The sequence below is a fragment of the Biomphalaria glabrata genome, chromosome 1 (assembly GCF_947242115.1).
Source record: "Biomphalaria glabrata chromosome 1, xgBioGlab47.1, whole genome shotgun sequence".
Classification (NCBI taxonomy): domain Eukaryota; kingdom Metazoa; phylum Mollusca; class Gastropoda; family Planorbidae; genus Biomphalaria; species Biomphalaria glabrata.
The window spans coordinates 68,622,750-68,641,384 of NC_074711.1; the positions used below are offsets into that span (position 1 = coordinate 68,622,750).

At 34.8% G+C, this 18,635-nt stretch overlaps 1 protein-coding gene across 4 annotated transcripts in view; it reads right to left on the bottom strand.

Annotated features, from left to right (window-relative positions):
- Positions 1 to 7,023: 7,023 nt before the first annotated feature.
- LOC106072355 (kiSS-1 receptor-like) overlaps positions 7,024 to 18,635 on the bottom strand; it is a 184,674-nt gene continuing 173,062 nt past the window's right edge. For 3 of the 4 annotated variants that reach the window (XM_056010529.1, XM_056010539.1, XM_056010549.1), the window contains 2 exons: positions 9,386 to 9,621; positions 7,024 to 8,969 (listed from right to left, as the gene is read on the bottom strand). In XM_056010529.1, the coding sequence (XP_055866504.1) occupies positions 8,583 to 8,969; positions 9,386 to 9,621 (623 nt within the window). In that variant the 3' untranslated portion in view covers positions 7,024 to 8,582. The remainder of the gene's footprint in view (positions 8,970 to 9,385; positions 9,622 to 18,635) is intronic. The other variant, XM_056010554.1, reaches the window with a different exon arrangement.

An 18,635-nucleotide genomic window follows, 5' to 3' on the forward strand; every position in this document is an offset into this window, starting at 1 on the left:
TGAAGACAAATGAGAGTTATCTATCTCACTTTATTCCATATGACAGATCTATACAGTGGTAAAAGAAGGCGGGTCCGGTGGAAACGTCTAGTAGTGGAGCCTAGATAGGCTAAGGACGACAGCGTACAATGCCTCTTATGGAATACCTTGAGTGTGCTCTTTTTATTTCTTTTATCTCACTTTGCATGTGGATGGAACAAATGCTCGGGGACCCAGTTCAAAAATCCGCAACGTTGTTCCACACGGATGGCCGTCATAGCATGAGCAGCTTACTTAGCGGTCCCCTCACAGATATTCTCACGGTTACAGTATAGGAATTTGAGGAAATTACTCCTTAGTCAACTCAGCGAGCGGGTCTGTTCCGCTGTCTGTGCGCTATGTTAATGCCCCAACTGGTCCAGATAACTTTATGCATCAGGCAATCAATCCAACTCCTGCGACTCAATACTGAGTCCGACAAAGTGTCATCACTGACAGAAGAAAGGACAAAGCCGAGTAACCGACGCCTAACCGACGCCTAACCAGTAAGATCCTTAGATCTGGCTGGTTAGCCACTTATTAGAAGGAAGACTCGGAATTCAAACCTCTGCTGTCTTGCAACAAAACCTGGAAAAGGTCGGAAGTCAAATAAAATAGAGTTCTCCTAAGCCAGAGTTTCTAAAACTTTTTTGACTTGGGGACCACTTTATATAGTGAAAACTTGCCCAAAGGCAACTAAGTGAAAAAGTTACATAAAGGAAAGATAATAGCATGTGGTTGAATTAGTGTTTATTGAAGCTACATCTTTTGTTTAAAATTAATGACTTGTATAAACATGATACATGATTAGATTTCTATGAGTGTTGTTATGTTTGCTCAATGTTTGTAAATAGCAACCCTAAAAATCTACACGAGCACACATATCTAGTCGTTTTTTTTTTTTTGTTATTTTTTTATTGTTAAGGTTCATTACAGCAACGAATCCACCATCTACCAAATTGAAAATTGAAAGCAGTCAACTTCTGTACAGTGGCCCATAATGCAGTATATAAACTTGACATCTGTTTTGTGCACTATGTCAGAGTTGGTACCGAAGTAAACAATAGCAAGTTTCTGAAAGTGCTCTGTAAGTTTTTGATTTAATAACAGCATTGTTTAAAGTACTTGTAATATAGATATCTATAACTGAATTTTCATTTCATTGGACCAATAAAAATTATCTTATCTATCTTATCTTATAATATTGTCTGGAAATATCATTCTATCAAGACTGTCCCATTCTTTGGACCTGGCCATTCTGTCCTAAGTTTTTCAATTGTCCTGGATAAACGAGATGAAGGCCTGGGCATTGTTTAGTGCCCGAACTATGTCGTCCACATAGTAGTTATCCCCCCCCCACCTCTTCACGGAGTCTAAAGAAAGGCAAATCTCCGATACTAGTTCTACCTAGTAAAACAAGCAAAATTAAACCCAAAAATGTAAAAAAAAAAATCTACAAGCTAATAAATCTCTGGAAATAACTACATATTTATTTCTATATCTCTGAATATTGTACGATTTATTTTCCCTTTTCTATACCAAACAAAAAAAATTAATTACCTTTAAATAATAAATCGGTTTCAACTTTTTGACTGGTTCATGTTTTGTTAGGGAAAGGAAAATGTTTTGAAAGTTTCAGGAGAATGTGGAGAGTGGGAGAATAATAATGTGTACAACATTTGTGACAGACAGACAGACAAAGTGAGTGGAAATAAGCTTTGTTAAAACAACAACAAACTTTTGTGCATTAAAATATCCTTACAAATGTGTAGAATTGAAAGATTGAATCATGCAATAGATAAAACAATTGAAGCTGTTCTTTTTGTATGACATTTTAACTTTTATTCCAAATACATGAGCAATCAAATAAATGTCACATTTAATATCAATATTTATATGCTTCTAAACAAAATTCTTCCTTCATATGGTGTTGACATCGAAAGAAAAATATTGATTCAAATTATATTTTCACAAAGTCTGAAAACTAAGTAAAATAAATGTACAGCATGGTAATAGACAAAACAAAATCTAATAAATAAAATTATTTGTCACCATAGAAACATGCTCTATATATTGATTATCCTATGGTCAATGGCACTGCAACAGAACTCCCTGTACAAACAACCAAAATGTCGTTTAATTAGAAATTAACACAATAATAATCAAGTAATAACATAGCGACGGACATTTAAAAAGCAAACAATTGAAATAAAATTCAACTATTGCTTCTAATTGTTTTTCCTTCAAAGTCTAGAGAGTCCACACCGTGTTTGAAAAGGGAGGTACAGAAAACAACAACAACAACATACATAATAAAATAGGAAAAATAGCAATTGATTTCTTTATTAAATAAGTCATTTTTTCCTTCATATTTACAATACATTGTATATTGAAAGGCCAACGATGAAATATAAAGCAAATGAATCTTTTGAGCTTATATAAGGAATCCAGTGCAGTCATTAGATTCTGGTTCTTGTATGAACATAGTGAAATTTGAACAAAAAAGATTAGAATTCATAAATGAACATATACAAATAGTTTATACACACAGGATTCTTTTTTTTTTATATAGAGAAATATTAAAGAGCAGATCAAGCTTAAATCGATCTATAAGGTGGCCTAAATGTGTTTTAAAATGTGTTTACATCATTTGTTATTGGTGAGGTCACATGTGGTAGACCCTTAACACTCCTGCTATTAGACACAGAATAGTCTAGCAAGCATTTTAAGTCTAGACTGAGCTTACAGACTTACAAAGTGTTTCAGATTTGATGTTTTGTCTTGTATCTGTAACTTTGTTTGTACACTCACAGAGTTACTATTCCATGTAATTTAGCAACAAATTGTGTTATGTGTAACAGTGTTTTCATGGCTAGCTCTCTTGTGTCTGAGGTAGTAAATAGGTCTTGCTCGTACATGACTTTTAAAAAGATTATCTCAAATTCTGAATGCAAAATACAATACATTAGTTGGCCTTATTGATTATTAAACAATTAAAATCAACCAGGAAATATTGGCGTCAGGAAAGAACTTAACATTTTAATGAATATGGGGGAAAAAAAGTAAAAGTGTAAAAAAAAACTTCATTAGTTTAAGAACTTACTCATCAAAAATATCACCGGGTTATATCTTATTCTAACGTGACTATGATTCGTCATTACATTCTATTCTATCTCTGGAAAATGATACTGCTTTTTTTTTTGTAGCTTTAAAACAAGAGTTCGGATAACACACACACAAACACAGGCCATTTTTTTAAAGTTCACGGTAACAAATATTCTTGTCAAGTTCCAGGTCACATGTAGGTCAACTTGACGAAGTCACATTTTCCCATAAATAAATACAAGACTATGTCAAGGAAGGAATCCATTCATTCCTATACAAGCTGGCAAACACAACATTTTATTGCCATAAGTCTATGAAAGAAATGTTAAGTGGAGGACATTGTTTATTGTCACTTAGAGTATTCGTGTACACTCTATAGAAGTAACAATGTATCCAACACGAACACTAAATGAAATAAACACTATATATACATGAGGCTACATAATGACTAATAAAGAACAACAAAATCTGTACTGTATGAATTTATTATTGAATCTAGTCTAGTGGACTATTATATGGTCAATAGTAAGCGTACAGGACTAGCTTTCCTAGGATCTAATAGCTTTAAATATAACACATACCAATGCTCCTTGTACTCTCCGCCTAAAAATATTCATCACAGTCATTATTGTTTTAAATAATGAAGTCAATGTGTAATCCTTTAAAACAGACATGTATAGCATACAAAACGAACTTATTGGCTGTAGAATGCCACAATAAGCCATGATTTACACCTATATCTTGATCCTCCTGTACAGATACATTTCCAAGAAATACAAGGACAAAATTTGATCACAGACTCATTTTATATAGTGTAATGTAAGAGGGATAACTCTTTTTTTTAAATTTGAAAGTAAAAGGGAAATAACTAGAAAAATATACTTTTGTGACAAAAAGCTACAGCTTAGTCCGGTGAATAAAAAAAAAAAGTGTAATAAAACGAGAACTACGAACTTTGCTTGCTTATACAAGACAGAGGGTAGAAGGTGTAACACTACAACTACAGAATGCCTGTGTATCGCCATCTAATCCAAAGCTGAATCAATAGAGGACCTGAAGACATTGTGAATCAACAAGTGCATTAAAGCAATGCCGAATTTTCATCTGTCGTATAATTCCATACTGTCGTGAACATTCTTACCCTCTTCCAGCTTAACTGTGAATTCCCCTTATAATAGCAAACACATCAAACAGAGCTAGACCACTAGTGGATTTAATCGTATCTCTTTTATATTCTAATTTTTAATATGCAAAATTTTTAAAGATGTTTTTTTTTTAATTTCTGAAATGTAGAGTCCCATTTAAAGGTGAAACCGGGCGCAGTGTATCGAGGCGGTAAATATAACCATACGTTAAAGGACCTCAAAGATACCGCGTGTTAAGGCGCTTGGATCTAAGGAGAGGCAGAATTCGAATACAGTATGTCAACTCAAGACGAGATTATATGCAACAATTAAAGCGGCTAGCCTAAGGGAACAATAGAAAGTTTGTTACTTTGATATCGGAGCTAGTTACAGATGTTTTAATAAAGCCTGCTTCCAGGCGTCCCACCAATACTCTGCTTCTTCTGTACAACGTAGTGAAAAGGGCTACCCTCTTCACTCAATTTTTTTTTTACTAGAACAATGTTTATTAATGTACGCCCTTTAAAACCTAACCATCTGGCCCTTTCTCATCACCACCAAGTTCAAAGTGCTTGCATCGCTTAATCGGTAACTGTTTTCTGTATTTGCATTCTGTGCACTCCATACGCAAAACTATCTTTCTGGTGGTCTTGGCCTTCTTCCTAAAAACTGGTTTGGACTGACCACCAGAACCACTCTGTTTTCTGTCGTAACGCCTTTTACCTTGGGCATACAAGGAAGCATTGCCAGCCTTATACTGAGTCACTTTGTGAACGGTAGGTTTTTTGCATTTTGTATTTCGCAGTATTTTTTATAAACTAAAGGCTTCTGTCCATGTAGTATATAACGGTTTAAATTGCGTAATAGAAAGAGTTTTTGTTCTCGATCATTTTAAATTACTTTAGTCCGTTGTCATCTAAATATATTTCCAAATTGTTTCTTGATGTTCCGTTAGAAAATCTCATGTGCTTGAAAGGTAAATAAATTAGGGTTAGGGTCAAAGGTTAGGGTCAAATTGATTTAGGGAAGCGTGGTGACTAAGCGGTAAAGCGCTTGGCTTCCGTCCCAGGGGTCCCGGGTTCGAATCCTGGTGAATACTGGGACTTGTAATTTGGGAATCTTTAGGGTGCATCTCAGTCCACTGACATTAGTTGGAGAAAAGCAAAGGCGGTTTGTCGTTGTGCTGGCAACTTGACACCTTCGCTAACCATGGGTTACAGAAATAAAATAACTTTTACATTATCTGCCCTATAGATCGCAAGGTCTAATAGAACTTTACAATTGATTTAATCTAAAGCTATTTAGATCTTAATTCAGATTTCTGACGTGCTGTTCATTTCTTTAAACAAGTAAAATACAAAAAGGCCTTTTTTTGAAAATACAATTAATCTTTTATAAAGCTGATGACTCTTTTAAAAGCGATTACTTTTGCTCTTAATAAAGTAATGAGTGGTAGAATTAAAAAACAACATTTGTATTACTGTGTATGAATACATTGTTTAAGTATTGGAAACGTATATCAGCCCAGCGAATGACGTCATAAGACGGTGCGCAAAATGTTCATAAACGTCTATCTATTTAGTGAATGCAGGCCGGAATACCCGCTGACGTACTTGTGTTCAAAATAATAGACGCAAGCCAAATTTAAACTTTGAGATTATTTTTTTAAAATTATAACGGTCAAACAAGAGTTTTCCCTGTGTGGCCAATTAGCTAGTAATTCTTTTCCCAAAGATACATAATGATAAACATATACATAAACTGTCATATCTAGGCAAATCACTAGAGCCGTTTTCGAGATCCGTTTCCACTAAGGTATTTTTTTTTTGAACCCATGAAGAATTAGCAAGATGATAAGAGGAATTATAAAAAAAAATTATATATATAATAAAAAAAAAACATTAAAAAATTATGCAAAAATGTGAAATTACATTTTTTATAGCTCTGTCAACTCACGAAGGCACGTTTGCTTAAAATAGTTTAACTTCACTATTCAATGTGTGATGTATTGAGGCACTGCAACTGTCTCCTAGTACTGCCTCATAGTAGGCCTACTACCTTATACTGTCTCCTAGTAAAGTCTCATCCAAGTCCTATCGATTCCCAGGTGGCCTGACCTATTTACAACGTCTCTCTGTGGTTAAATGAAGAAACGTAGTGACTCGTGCTCCTTGTTTACATTTACAGCAGTGATGGCCAATCTACGACCTGCGGACTATACTCGGCACTTAACGAGAGACGATCCAGACCCTCGAAGCTTCAGCAACGAATGTGTAATGAAGCCTTAAAGGCTTGGTTGTAATGCAGCCTCAGAGGCTCGAATCTAATGAAGCCTCAAAGTTTCGATTGTAATTAAATCTTCAGAGGCTCAGTTGTAATGAAGCCTCAGAGGCTCTATGCGCATATTTTTTTTTATGTGAGACGTCCATTGATACGTGCGTAAAGAAATTTCAATGACGCCCAGCTGAAGAAAAATGTTGAGCATCACTGACCTATAAATAAGATTTGGCACCATGTAGAGTAACAATTACTTTGATACGTTCCTGGGCATTGAAATCTTTTACACACAGATAAGACATAGACTGCTTTATTGATCCTTATGGAAATTTGTTGTGATTACAAGGACTCTTTTCTCATATAAAGACAACACAAGATGTAACTATAAGGCTTATTTTTAGATTCAACCTTAATTAAATCTAAAACACACACACATACACACACACACACACACAATGCAACTAGGTACGCAGTTAAATGCTCAAATTTAAGATTGAAATAGCGCTGGGAAAAAGCGGTCATTTTATTTTATATTATTGTGATAATGAAACTCCTGTAATACATAGTATTATTAGTAAGTTATTAGAAAGTATGGACAATCTGTGACTGTGTGTGTGTGTGTTAATTAACTATAGACCATACTACTCGTGGCTTGAGTATAATGGTCATTTTAAAGCGAAGATCAGACTTCACAACCATCTTTGAGAATTAGTAAGAGTACAAGTTTCAAACCAAAAGATGTCGTGATTGTAATTGATCAGATACATTGCTTGTTAGGTTTCAGAATAGTTCAAGTAACATTCCCATACATTGTAGCCAGATTGTAGCATTAATTTGTTTAATGCTGCCTTCCGTAGAAAATGTCTGCTCATCCCTGACCTATGTAACAATGTGAATACTAAGATCAAAGTTTACATTGTGACTATGGGCTATAACTCTGTTGATGTTATTCACGTCTCAGTGCTCATCACTTCCCTTGACTTATCAATTTTCAAATACAAACTTAAAACGCTCGCTCATTAGAGGACAACGACATTTAGTCCGTGAAAGGAAACAAGCCAGGAGTTTGTTGTTAGCAACTAGAAAACTGACGACCAAAATGTAAACATATTTTCCTATAACGCCAGAAATGTTTAGATTTCTTGTTTCTGAAATGCTTGTATTTTCTACAGGTTCTGTTCTAGTTGCTATATGTCTTCTGTCTTGGTTTGGGTGTTTGTTAAGTGCTGCCTTCAACATATTGTACTTGTAAAAGAAATGTTATATTTTATTACATTCATTATTTTAAGTGTATGATGATAAAATAGATGAATAGCAGGCACAATGAGATATAGAGGAATGTGGTACATTTAGTATGTTACTGACATAATTACGTACATAGAAAATACTTTCTATCCTTGACAAAATAAACATAAAGATAGAAATGAACTGCTACAGACTGTACATGTAAATCCATTTTCGTTTCATTTCTCTTAGAATTTACAAGTGAAAATAATTAACACTCGTGCTCATGTGTCAGTCTTAGGCGTCTCCCACATACAGTTGGGTATTGACTGGGTAATCACTCTAGACAAAATGTGTACGCTTTTACCTACTGACAATGTATGTTCGTATGAGATTCTGTCCAGTGTGGACGAGGCTGGTTATTTAAATGTTTTTACCGCCAGCTCGAGCTCTAGCAGGAGTACGCTGACATCAATGTTACAAAAGAGCAATCGTGGACAAATGAGATTCATCCAAATCTCGTAAGCAAAGGCCATCACAGAAACAAAGGGCCGTGTTGTAAACAACCGTTGAAATTAAAACAAACCGTTTTTTTCGTTAGTCACATTATTTGATAATTAAGTAACCACAGTAACCATCTTCAAAACAAGTCGCCCACTTTAAATTCCCGTTCCATTTTGGTTACACCATGCCGTTATTCCACACAACGCCAGCATTAAGATAGCTTACTACTGTTAAAGCTTTCTGTCACTGTGATAAAGTAATCCAAGGTAACCAAGAAAAACTGGTTTGAAGACTTTCAAGTTGTGCTCTGACGCCTGGTGTGACCCACTTTCACTCGCCGTTAAACTTCGTCTCAATAGTGCTCCCACTTCTCCGAGGGTAACTTGGCCTTTGGTAGCTGGACGGCGAGCCTCGACAGATGGGGATCGACTCTCGGAAGGCCCTGCGGAAGCCGTCTCCCATGATGGTGTAGATAAAAGGGTTGACGCAACTGCTGGTGTACGACAGGGTGTGGGCGAAGATTTTCAAGTCGTACATGGGTTTGCTCTTCGGAAAGCTTTCATCCATCAGCACGTAGACCAGGTTGAACAGGTGAATGGGCAGCCAGGTAATGGCGAATAGGATGGCCACAGCTGCCACCATCTTGGCAACTTTCTTTCTCCTGCGGGCCATGGTTGTGCCGCCACCCATTACTGGTTCACTTGACTCCGAATTCTGCTGTTGATAAATCAAGAACATATTTTTTTAATGACATGCTATTGTGAGATATTATAAATTAAAATACAACTGTGTATTGAAACCTGCAGGCTTACTTAATCATTGATTCAGTAATATTTTCATTAGCTTTATTTGTCCTTTACTATAAGCTAACTCTTTCTAATGCTGTACAATTTATATTTAAAATATGTTTGACATTTAAAAAACACTTTTAAGTATTTCTACAAAATTAATGAGTTTTTAGTCTATATGTCAATGTTTCATAGGACACTAGTTTGGGTATCACTGCAATACGAAACCTAATTACTCCTGTTTTCCGATTTTTCCCCAATAGAAACGACTGTAGCAATTGTCCAGGCTTTAAAAAAAAAGGGCTGACCGTGTGGCCAAATAGAACTGTTGAAAGTAAAGCTTACATTAAAATCTCTGCGTACTGAAATCTTATGCCTCCAGAGGTACTTGAGGATGAGGCTGTAGCTGACTATGATGACCGTGAGGGGAACGACATACGTGACCAATACCACCACGATGGTTAGCGCCTTCTGGGCAGACTTGGAACAGACCAGAGTACACACAAGTATAACTATCCCTGAGCCGTTCTCCTGGCGAAGCTCTGGGATGACCAGGTAAGGAGAACACACGACTGAAGAGGCTGTGGAGGAAATATACAAATATCTTTAGAAAATCATCTCGACTCTAATGTTTATAGATTATACTACTACTAGAATCAACATTTGTTTTATTTTCATGAGTTGTAAGCATTAAAAAATGTATACAGTAATCAAACACTCTTCAATAGACGTTACTTAGTTGTAGATTGAAAAAATCCTTTGTAATCATTTACATCTTCTGACATATTGAGAATTTGAAGATTACAAAAAAACAATAATAATTTTTCACGCTTGTATAGTTCAGCCGAAGGTCCTGGCTTCCTCTTCTTCATGTGTGCGAGAATATGGAGGTGACATTTAGATCCTAGTATCTCGTAGAATTCTTTTTTCGTCTTAAATATGCCAACTTCAAGACGATGAATTAATATTTTTGTAGAAGGTTGTAAGCCATTTTCAAAGTCTAGACCCAAACTACGGAGGATTCCAACTCTCATCGTGGTGCCTCCGTGGAAACGTCCGACCGGGGAATCGGATAGGCTCATTACGAGAGCTAAGGTAGCCTCCAGTGGGCTACCACAGTATGTTCCACATGGGGGTTAGGATGTAAGTATCGTGTAAGAAAGTCTCACTAACCATGTCGCAACCGTCACACCATCAGGGGCCATACGAATGGTGATGGCCCTCCTGCGGAACGTGAAGGTACATTATAGGAATATGGAGGTCTCCTTGTGAGCTCGGTCTCTGCATAAGAGGAGGAACTTAAGACGATGATTAAAGGAGTCGTGTCTCATAAAAAACGGATGTGATTACATGATCATCTACTTAATTGGACAGAATGGCGGGTCTCCAGACATAGAGATCAGTTAAGAGCAAATGTCTCATCCTGGCTACGGGATAAAAGCCTTTCCCGAGTAAAAGTGTCATAAAAATATTCTCGACCCTTTCGTAGACTTCATTGAGACCTAAAAACAACACCAAATATCACGATGCTTTGAGCTTTGAAAAAGGTGAAGATTTGAGATTTTTTAGCAGACTAAATTTTGACCTCCTTGTATTTTTAGCGGCCCCCGTAAGGGGAAAAAGCCGCTATTAGGTTTGTGCAAAATGTCCGTCTGTCCGTCTGTCCGTCTGTCACACTCAGATCTCGAAAACTAGAAGAGATATGAAAATATTATTTCATCATTAAATCCGGCTTGAAAAGTTTAGGTGCAACGGCTACTTTTGGTTTTCTAAAAGCAAACCGTTTAATTTATAAAATTAATTATGCAAGCGATTTTTTCATAAAAATACACCAATTCTAAAAAAATTACGTAAATGTAAGGGAGGCAATGTTACAATATGCTAACAAAGATGGACAATTTTTGTGTATTTTCAGTATCACTAAGTCAAATATATTTTTAAAATGTACAGGAAATGTTTACAACAAATACAAATAATAGTTAAAGACGTTTTTTCTGGTCAACTAGCTGCTAAAATTAAAAGAAAACATTTCTGTTTGTTTATAAAGGCTAATAATGCACTTTGTATGTAAATATCACGCACATTTTTTTAAATGGACTTTTTATGCAGCGATTTTCGTGCAGTAGCGTAACGTCGCAACATGATCAGGTGCTAAACCAATTCCTTAAACTTTTTTTAAAAATCAGATTTTATTTATTTTTTGTTTAGTGCCCCCATCCGAATAAAAGAAGCTTATTTTTGTGCGTTTTGTCTGTTGGTCGGTCTGTCCGTCACGATTAGATTTAAAAAACTAGAACTCTAAAAGCTATTGAAAATCTGATTTACCCTTTAATGTTCCTCCCATAACATCTCAATAGTTTTAAGTATCTAAAATTGATTGTTCCGGATTTTTTTGTGCAAAACTAATCAACGCCAACAAATGTTTGTTTGCTCTTCTAACTTATATTACATTCAATTTCCATGCTTAAACGTTGCAAAAACACATTATCAATAATATGTTGTTCCGTTTTTTATGTAAATAGCATATTAATGCTAAATCATAATCTCTATACTGACTTATATTTCATTAAGTGTAAAAATGTTCCGGATATTGTTTTATAAAACATGAATTATGCCTAATGATTGTTTGAAATCGCATAAGGCTTTTAAAAAAAGTAATTTACTAGAATTGATTACTGAAAATTACTTTTTAGACATTTAATTTTCTTGTAAAACATAACATAGAAGTTTTGTAATCGATAAAGAAAGTTCCGGATTTTGTTTCTTACAAATCGTCGCCAGAAATTTCCGAATTTATTTAAAAATCTACTAACGCGAAATAATTGTTTGAACTCCCTCTTCTAATTAATAAACAAATAATCTTCTCATTTACGAAATAATGTTTTTACGGATTTTTATGAAAAATATTTTAACTCACTACTCTCTTACAGTACATTTAACTTTCTACCTAAAACATTAAAAAATCTAATTATCGTTAATATTATGTTCCGATTTTTAAGGAAAACAGAATCCAAACACCAAAGTAAGGTATGAAAATCTCTCCACGTGGCTGTAGTACATCTAATTTTTATACGAGACCATCCAAAAAATTTAATTAACGGTATTACATTTATCTGAAATTCTCTTTTTCTTTTACTATTTATACAAACATCCGGAACAATCTATTATATAAACTTTTCAATTGTGTTCATACCTAAAAATTATTGCGATGTTTTGAAACGTAAAATAAAGGTTAATCAATTTTTAATAACTTTTAGTTGTTTTTTTTATATCAAGATAACGGACAGACCGACTGACAGACAAAACGCAAAAACAATGTGGCTTTGATCCTTTTTAAATAATATCTATTAGAACTCAGTGCACCAATGTCTATGAACCCTCGTTAAATATCTCGTGTAAATAAAGACATTTTTTTTTATGGTACCGGTACTAGCCTATTGTGAGGTAATGGAATTTTTTTTCTTTGAATGGACTCTTTAAATGTAATGTTAAAAGAACGCACTCGGTGCACCAATGTCTATTAACCCTCGAAAAAATTGCTTGTATTAATGAAAACATATTTTAGTCTAACTAAGCCGTGTGACGTAGTGTTTTTTTTTCCTTTGACGTCACATGGAATGAATTCTTTAAATGAAATGCTAAAAGAACGCACTCGGTGCACCAATGTCTATGAACACTCGAGAAATGGCTCGTGTTGATAAAGGTGATTTTTAGTCTAGCTAGGCCTTGTGACGTAGTGTTTTTTTTTCCTTTGACGTCATATGGAATGAATTCTTTAAATGAAATGCTAAAAGAACGCACTCGGTGCACCAATGTCTATGAACACTCGATAAAAGGCTCGTAATGATGAAGGCGATTTTTATTCTAGCTAGGCCGTGTGACGTAGTGTTTTTTTTCCTTTGACGTCATATGGAATGAATTCTTTAAATGAAATGCTTAAAGAACGCAATCGGTGCACCAAAGTCTATGAACACTCGATAAATGGCTCTTATAGATGAAGGCGATTTTTAGTCTAGCTAGGCCGAGTGACGTAGTGTTTTTTTTTTCCCTCTGACGTTATATGGAATTAATTCTTCAAATGAAAAAAGAACTCGGTATAGTAATGTTTATTAAGCCTCGTTATGTGACTCGAGTTTAAAAAAGGAATGATATCTTGATTTAGATCTAATCTAGATTTTTTTAAAACTAGATCTAGATTTTTATTACAGTATATCTAGATCTGGATTTATATTCTAATTAAAATTATTTTAGAGTCTAGATCTAGAATTTCTAGATCTAGTTTAGACTAAAATAGACTAGATTAAGATGTAGAATTTCAATTTCTAAACTTAAAGTGTAAAAAAAAAGTGTAGATTTTCATTTCCAAACGTTTTGATCAATATTGTAATGTTTTAATATACTAAAACTAATCTACTATTTTTTTATTAAATTTAAATTTAAATTTACGGCAAATGAATCTTTGAAACATTATTACTTTTGACCATCTGATGGCTGCCTGGTCGTGCCGTTTGCGCGCTGGACTGTCGTTCAGATTTATGGACGGCCCAGGGTTCAAACCCTGCCCGCTCCCATCCCCCGTCGTCCTGCGGGAGGTTTGGACTAGGAAGTAATTATCTTCAACTCTGAAGGAACATCCGAAACGTGTAAAACATTTTACATCAAAATTAAATCACCTCTTGAATATTATTTGCGAATATGCAGATCCGACAGGGATCCGACTTCGATGGGGGCCGCCTCTGAGTTTGTGTAACACAAACTCTCTTTGTAATCTTGTTCTAATTCGCTTAGATCGTAATTCCAAATTATGCAACCATCTTTTTCTAAAGATACTTATCTGACTTTACAAATAATTGGACATCTCTTCTTATAAAAGATATGTTCCAATTTTTAAATCTAACACTCATTAGTTATTATAATCTATTAATAATTGCCCTTATAAGTTTGTATAAAGAAGTATTGTAAAAAAAAAATATTTTATACGAGCCGACCCGCGGCGTAGCATACGTCCCCCCACCCCTCTTTTTTTCTGCACCTCGATCTCGGTCACCGCGAAAGTTACGTGGGGTAACTCCAGTCTGACTTGCAGAAATAAAGGAATTATCTTTCCATGACTTTTTCATCGTGGTGTCCCGCATGGTTGGGCCACGAAGAGAATGATATATATAGAAGATAGATAACACTTTGTTTACGTAACAACTTTGGCTTTGAGTTTTTATTGTCTGAACTTTTCTATGCGATGTCCATACAAATGTATGGCTCTGAGTGTTAAGTCCTACATTTCACAGACAGAGTTAAGCTTGACCATTGAAGCTGATTGTATAACATGTCTAGCCAAGTCGAGGAACCAACGAATCTTGTAAAAACATTTTAAATCCTTTGTTGACAATTTCCCTTCTTAACAAAAGGTGTATATGTAACGCAAGCCTTATCTGGTCCTTGGAGATTTATAAGTTCCCCAAATGCCTTGATTGAAATCTGTCTTGAGCTCAGTAAAATCTTGGAATGTGTCTCGTCAAATATGTCTTTGGAATTCCCCAAGTGACGTCACGTTTTGTTTCGCAGCTTGATGTATTGTAAATTCAGTTCTCAGCATCGAAAGAAAAAAAAAACAAAAAACGAAAGGACTTTGACACGATGTTTCATTAATAACAATAAGAAAAAAAATAACTTAAAAAAGAGACAGTGGTGAAAACTAAACGAAACAAAAAATCTATAAAAGCAGACAAAAGCCTTGAAAGTCTGTTTGCGAAAGCAGAACGCCGTGGGCGTGACGTGGTAGCCCAGCAGTTTTAAACATCCTCGGGTTTGGTAGCTCAGAAAGTTGTTTCCCTTAACTGTATTTGTCGAGGTTGAGGAGATTACAGCATTAAATATCTGTCAATTAGGGACACCGTTTTTCTCTTTCACCTGCTTTTACATTTTAGAAAATATTTGATAACCTTTTGGCTTTTTAGAAATCTTGCTTTTTTTGAGGGTTTTTTATTTTATTAATTAAAAAAATGTTATAGAGTAATTTTTTTTTAACTCGGCGGTATTACAATTTTTTTAGCAGGAAAAGACGCTATTAAATGTGTGTGGTCTCTCCGTCCACACGTATGTCCGTCCGTCTGTCACGCTTAGATCCAGAAATGATATCTAAAATGCGATATGTTGATATTTTAGATCTTGAAAATTTCTGGTGCAACGGCTACATTTTACCTCCTAAACGCGAGCCATTTTAATGTTAAAACTAAGCACGCAAGTAGTTGGTTCATATCCCACATCTCTTTTAAATCAATGCATAAACTTAAGGGAAATCATACAGAAAGAGAAAGATAATTTGCGTGTATATTGTTTTGTTAAATTTTGTAAACAATTTGTTAATAGTATTTTTGTTATAAATAAATAAGTAAATAAATATTTAAAATTGCGTATTTTCTGTATATTAGCAACAAAAAGTTAAAATAAAACATATATATTGTTTATTAAGGGTAAGAATGCACTGCCATACGACAGCATCCACTTATAACGCACACTGTGGTTCGTGCAGTGGCATGTCTTCTCATCGGAAGTATACGACATAGCGACCGCTATAAGTTTTGCGTGGTCTGTCTGTCACGTTTGGATAGCCCAAAAACTTGAAAGCTATTTCGAATGTTGATTTCATCTTTTAGCAGGACAATACATTTAATGTAATTATAAGTCAGAGATATCATTATCGATAATAGGTTGTTCAGATGTTTTTCAAGTAATAAACAAATTAGCAACAATTTAATCTTAGAAATCTTCTGACTGATATTACACTTATTTTCTTTCTAAAAAGGTCCTGAAATGTCTTTATTGATAATAGGTTGTTTAGTTTGTTTTTAAATTTAAAAAAAAAAAAAAACAAGCGCCAAACGATTCATTCGCACTTCTGTTCTGACTCGATTATTTCGAATAGCTCTTGTAAACTATATTATATTTAATTTTCTTGTTAAAGTTTCAATATCGATTTTTGATTGAACATACATATCACTCACTCTTCGGGGGCCGCCTCTGAGATTGTGAGGTAGCACAAACTCTCTTTGTAAACTTGCTTTTTTTTTTCACTTACTTCTAGGAAGAACTCTTTTTTTCTTTCTTTCTTTGACTTTTTTGATCTACAACATTACGTCTACACTGGTAAAAGAATTGTTTACAACGTTGGTAGAAAAACAAGGGAAAATCTCAAACTTTTTGTAATTCAAAGACAAATAGATCTAGCTAGCTGTAGGACAGAATACAATTAAACTATTTAATGCCATGGAAACATTCTCACTGCTGTAGAATTCTATCAGGCTCGAAGGCATGGTTGAATATTATCTCTAGCTTCCGCACCAACGGCTAGAACAATTTTACAAGGAAGACACTAAAAAGACATTTTTTTTACAATGAAATATTACCAGCGGGTCTGGGGACATGAGAATTACATTTTAGTTCTACCAATGAAACAGTCGAAGATGAAAACTAAATGGTAGAAGTGACAAAGTTTTGGACATTTTTTCCAGGCCAATAAAAGTTCTAACTGCTTGTTAAATAAGATCTGGATTAATAATTTAGCCACTTTGATACCACTAAAACAATATGTATATATGAACAACAAACAGACTTGAATTTTGAATCTAATTTGATATATAAACCATTAACAGCCGCATACATTTCAATTGCAACGACTTACTACAGCTAGTCATTAAATAGATCACAGTTTTAATTTACAAAGCTTATATTAACTCTGTCTGTCTGTCTTTCGGTCTGGTAAAAAGTTTGTACACATTATTTTTCTCACACCCAAACTCGGATCAAGGCGAAATTTTGAACAATTATTTTTTCCCCAGACAAAACAAGAATCAATAAAAAGATTAATCAATTAGTTTATTGGTAATTAATTATATTGTTGGATATGTCGAACATGGGAAAGAAATTGTACTTTACTGATTCAATTAGTCCCCTTTATATTAACAATAGATAACTATAAAACAACTATTTTTATAAGCTCTTCCCTAGCGCAGTGGTTAATATGCAGGCCTGGGGAGACTATAGCCCTCGAGCTTGAAATCAGGTCGCTCACCTTCTTTTTAATAAATGTATTTAAAAAGCGATCACCCACATACCTCATTCTTTCTCCCCCCACCCCTTTTTAACTTATTCAGACAAGTGATAGCATAATAGAGTACTTAGAATAAAAGTATGAAATTGCGCTAAACAAAAACAATAGGTAGACATACATATAATCGCACAGATTTATTGTTTATAGCCCAGATCTATTACACATTTAATTACATGTCTGATCCAAACTAATTGAGACAACTACAATTAACGTAAACTTTAATTTTTCTTTCCTTTTTTTTGAAAACTATTGTTCATGTTTTTGTTTTTTAGCGGCCTCCGAAAGGGGAAAAGACGCTATTAGTTTTGTGCGAAATGTCTGTACGTCTGTCCGTCCGTCCCGTTTAGATCTCGTAAACTAGAAAAGATATTAAAAATCCGACATCACAATATTTTAGACCATTCAAAGTTCTGATGCAACGGCTACATTTTTCTTTCTGAAAGCGAAAAATCTAATTTTTAAAATCAGTTATGCAAGCAGTTTTTTAAAGAGAAAAAGCTAATTAGTATACATTATAAGTTAGTCCTAATTTAAAACGAATAGTAATCTTGTAAACTTCATTTTCCTGAACATTTTTTTTTATTGCGGAAGTTATTTTTTCTTTTTCTTTTGAGGATTCGATTAAGAGATTGAGCCTTTTCAAAACAATTAGATCAATTATAAGACATCAGTTAGGCCAAGGGAGGCGCGGGGGTCCCGGGTTCGAATCCTGGTGAAGACTGGGATTTTCAACTTTGGAATCTTTGGGCGCCTCTGAGTCCACTCAACTCTAATGGGTACCTGACATTAGTTGGGGAAAAGTAAAGGCGGTTGGTCGTTGTGCTGGCTACATGACACCCTCGTTAACCGTAGGCCACAAAAACAGATGAACTTTACATCATCTGCCCTATAGACCACAAGGTCTAAAAGAGGAACTAGTTAGGCCAGGTTCACATCTAACTTTACATTCACTTTCACCTATCCTTTGATCTGCGGGACCGTTGGGGCACTACACAAGATCTGTTAACCTTCTTTCTTCATTCTTATCTCTCATTTGTCTTTGATATAATTTCATTTGGATGATCTTTCTGAAAATATTGAAGCCTGCCTAGGTGGACCACTTCGGGGGCCGATTTTCAGTTTGTGTTTCCACACAAACTGTCTTTTGTAACCTTGTTTTTTTTTAATTTTTTTTAAATTTTAGAGCTACTCTTGAGGTCTAGGCAGGCGTAATAACCTTGTCAATTATCTACTCTACAAAAAGGTAGTACTTATGGGGAAAGGTGACGATTGGATACTTAGGACATCCAATGCCCAAGAAAACACTATAATGAGCTTTGAGCTCTAAGTAAGAATGACAGAGAGCACTTCACCAATTAGCTAAGCAATGGCCCAAGACCAATTAATACATGGAGTAAAATGAAGACATGAATGCTTAATGGACAAAAATAATGTTTTCTTTTTCCCGCGACGCACTTAACAAGTAACATCAGACTGTAATATATCCAT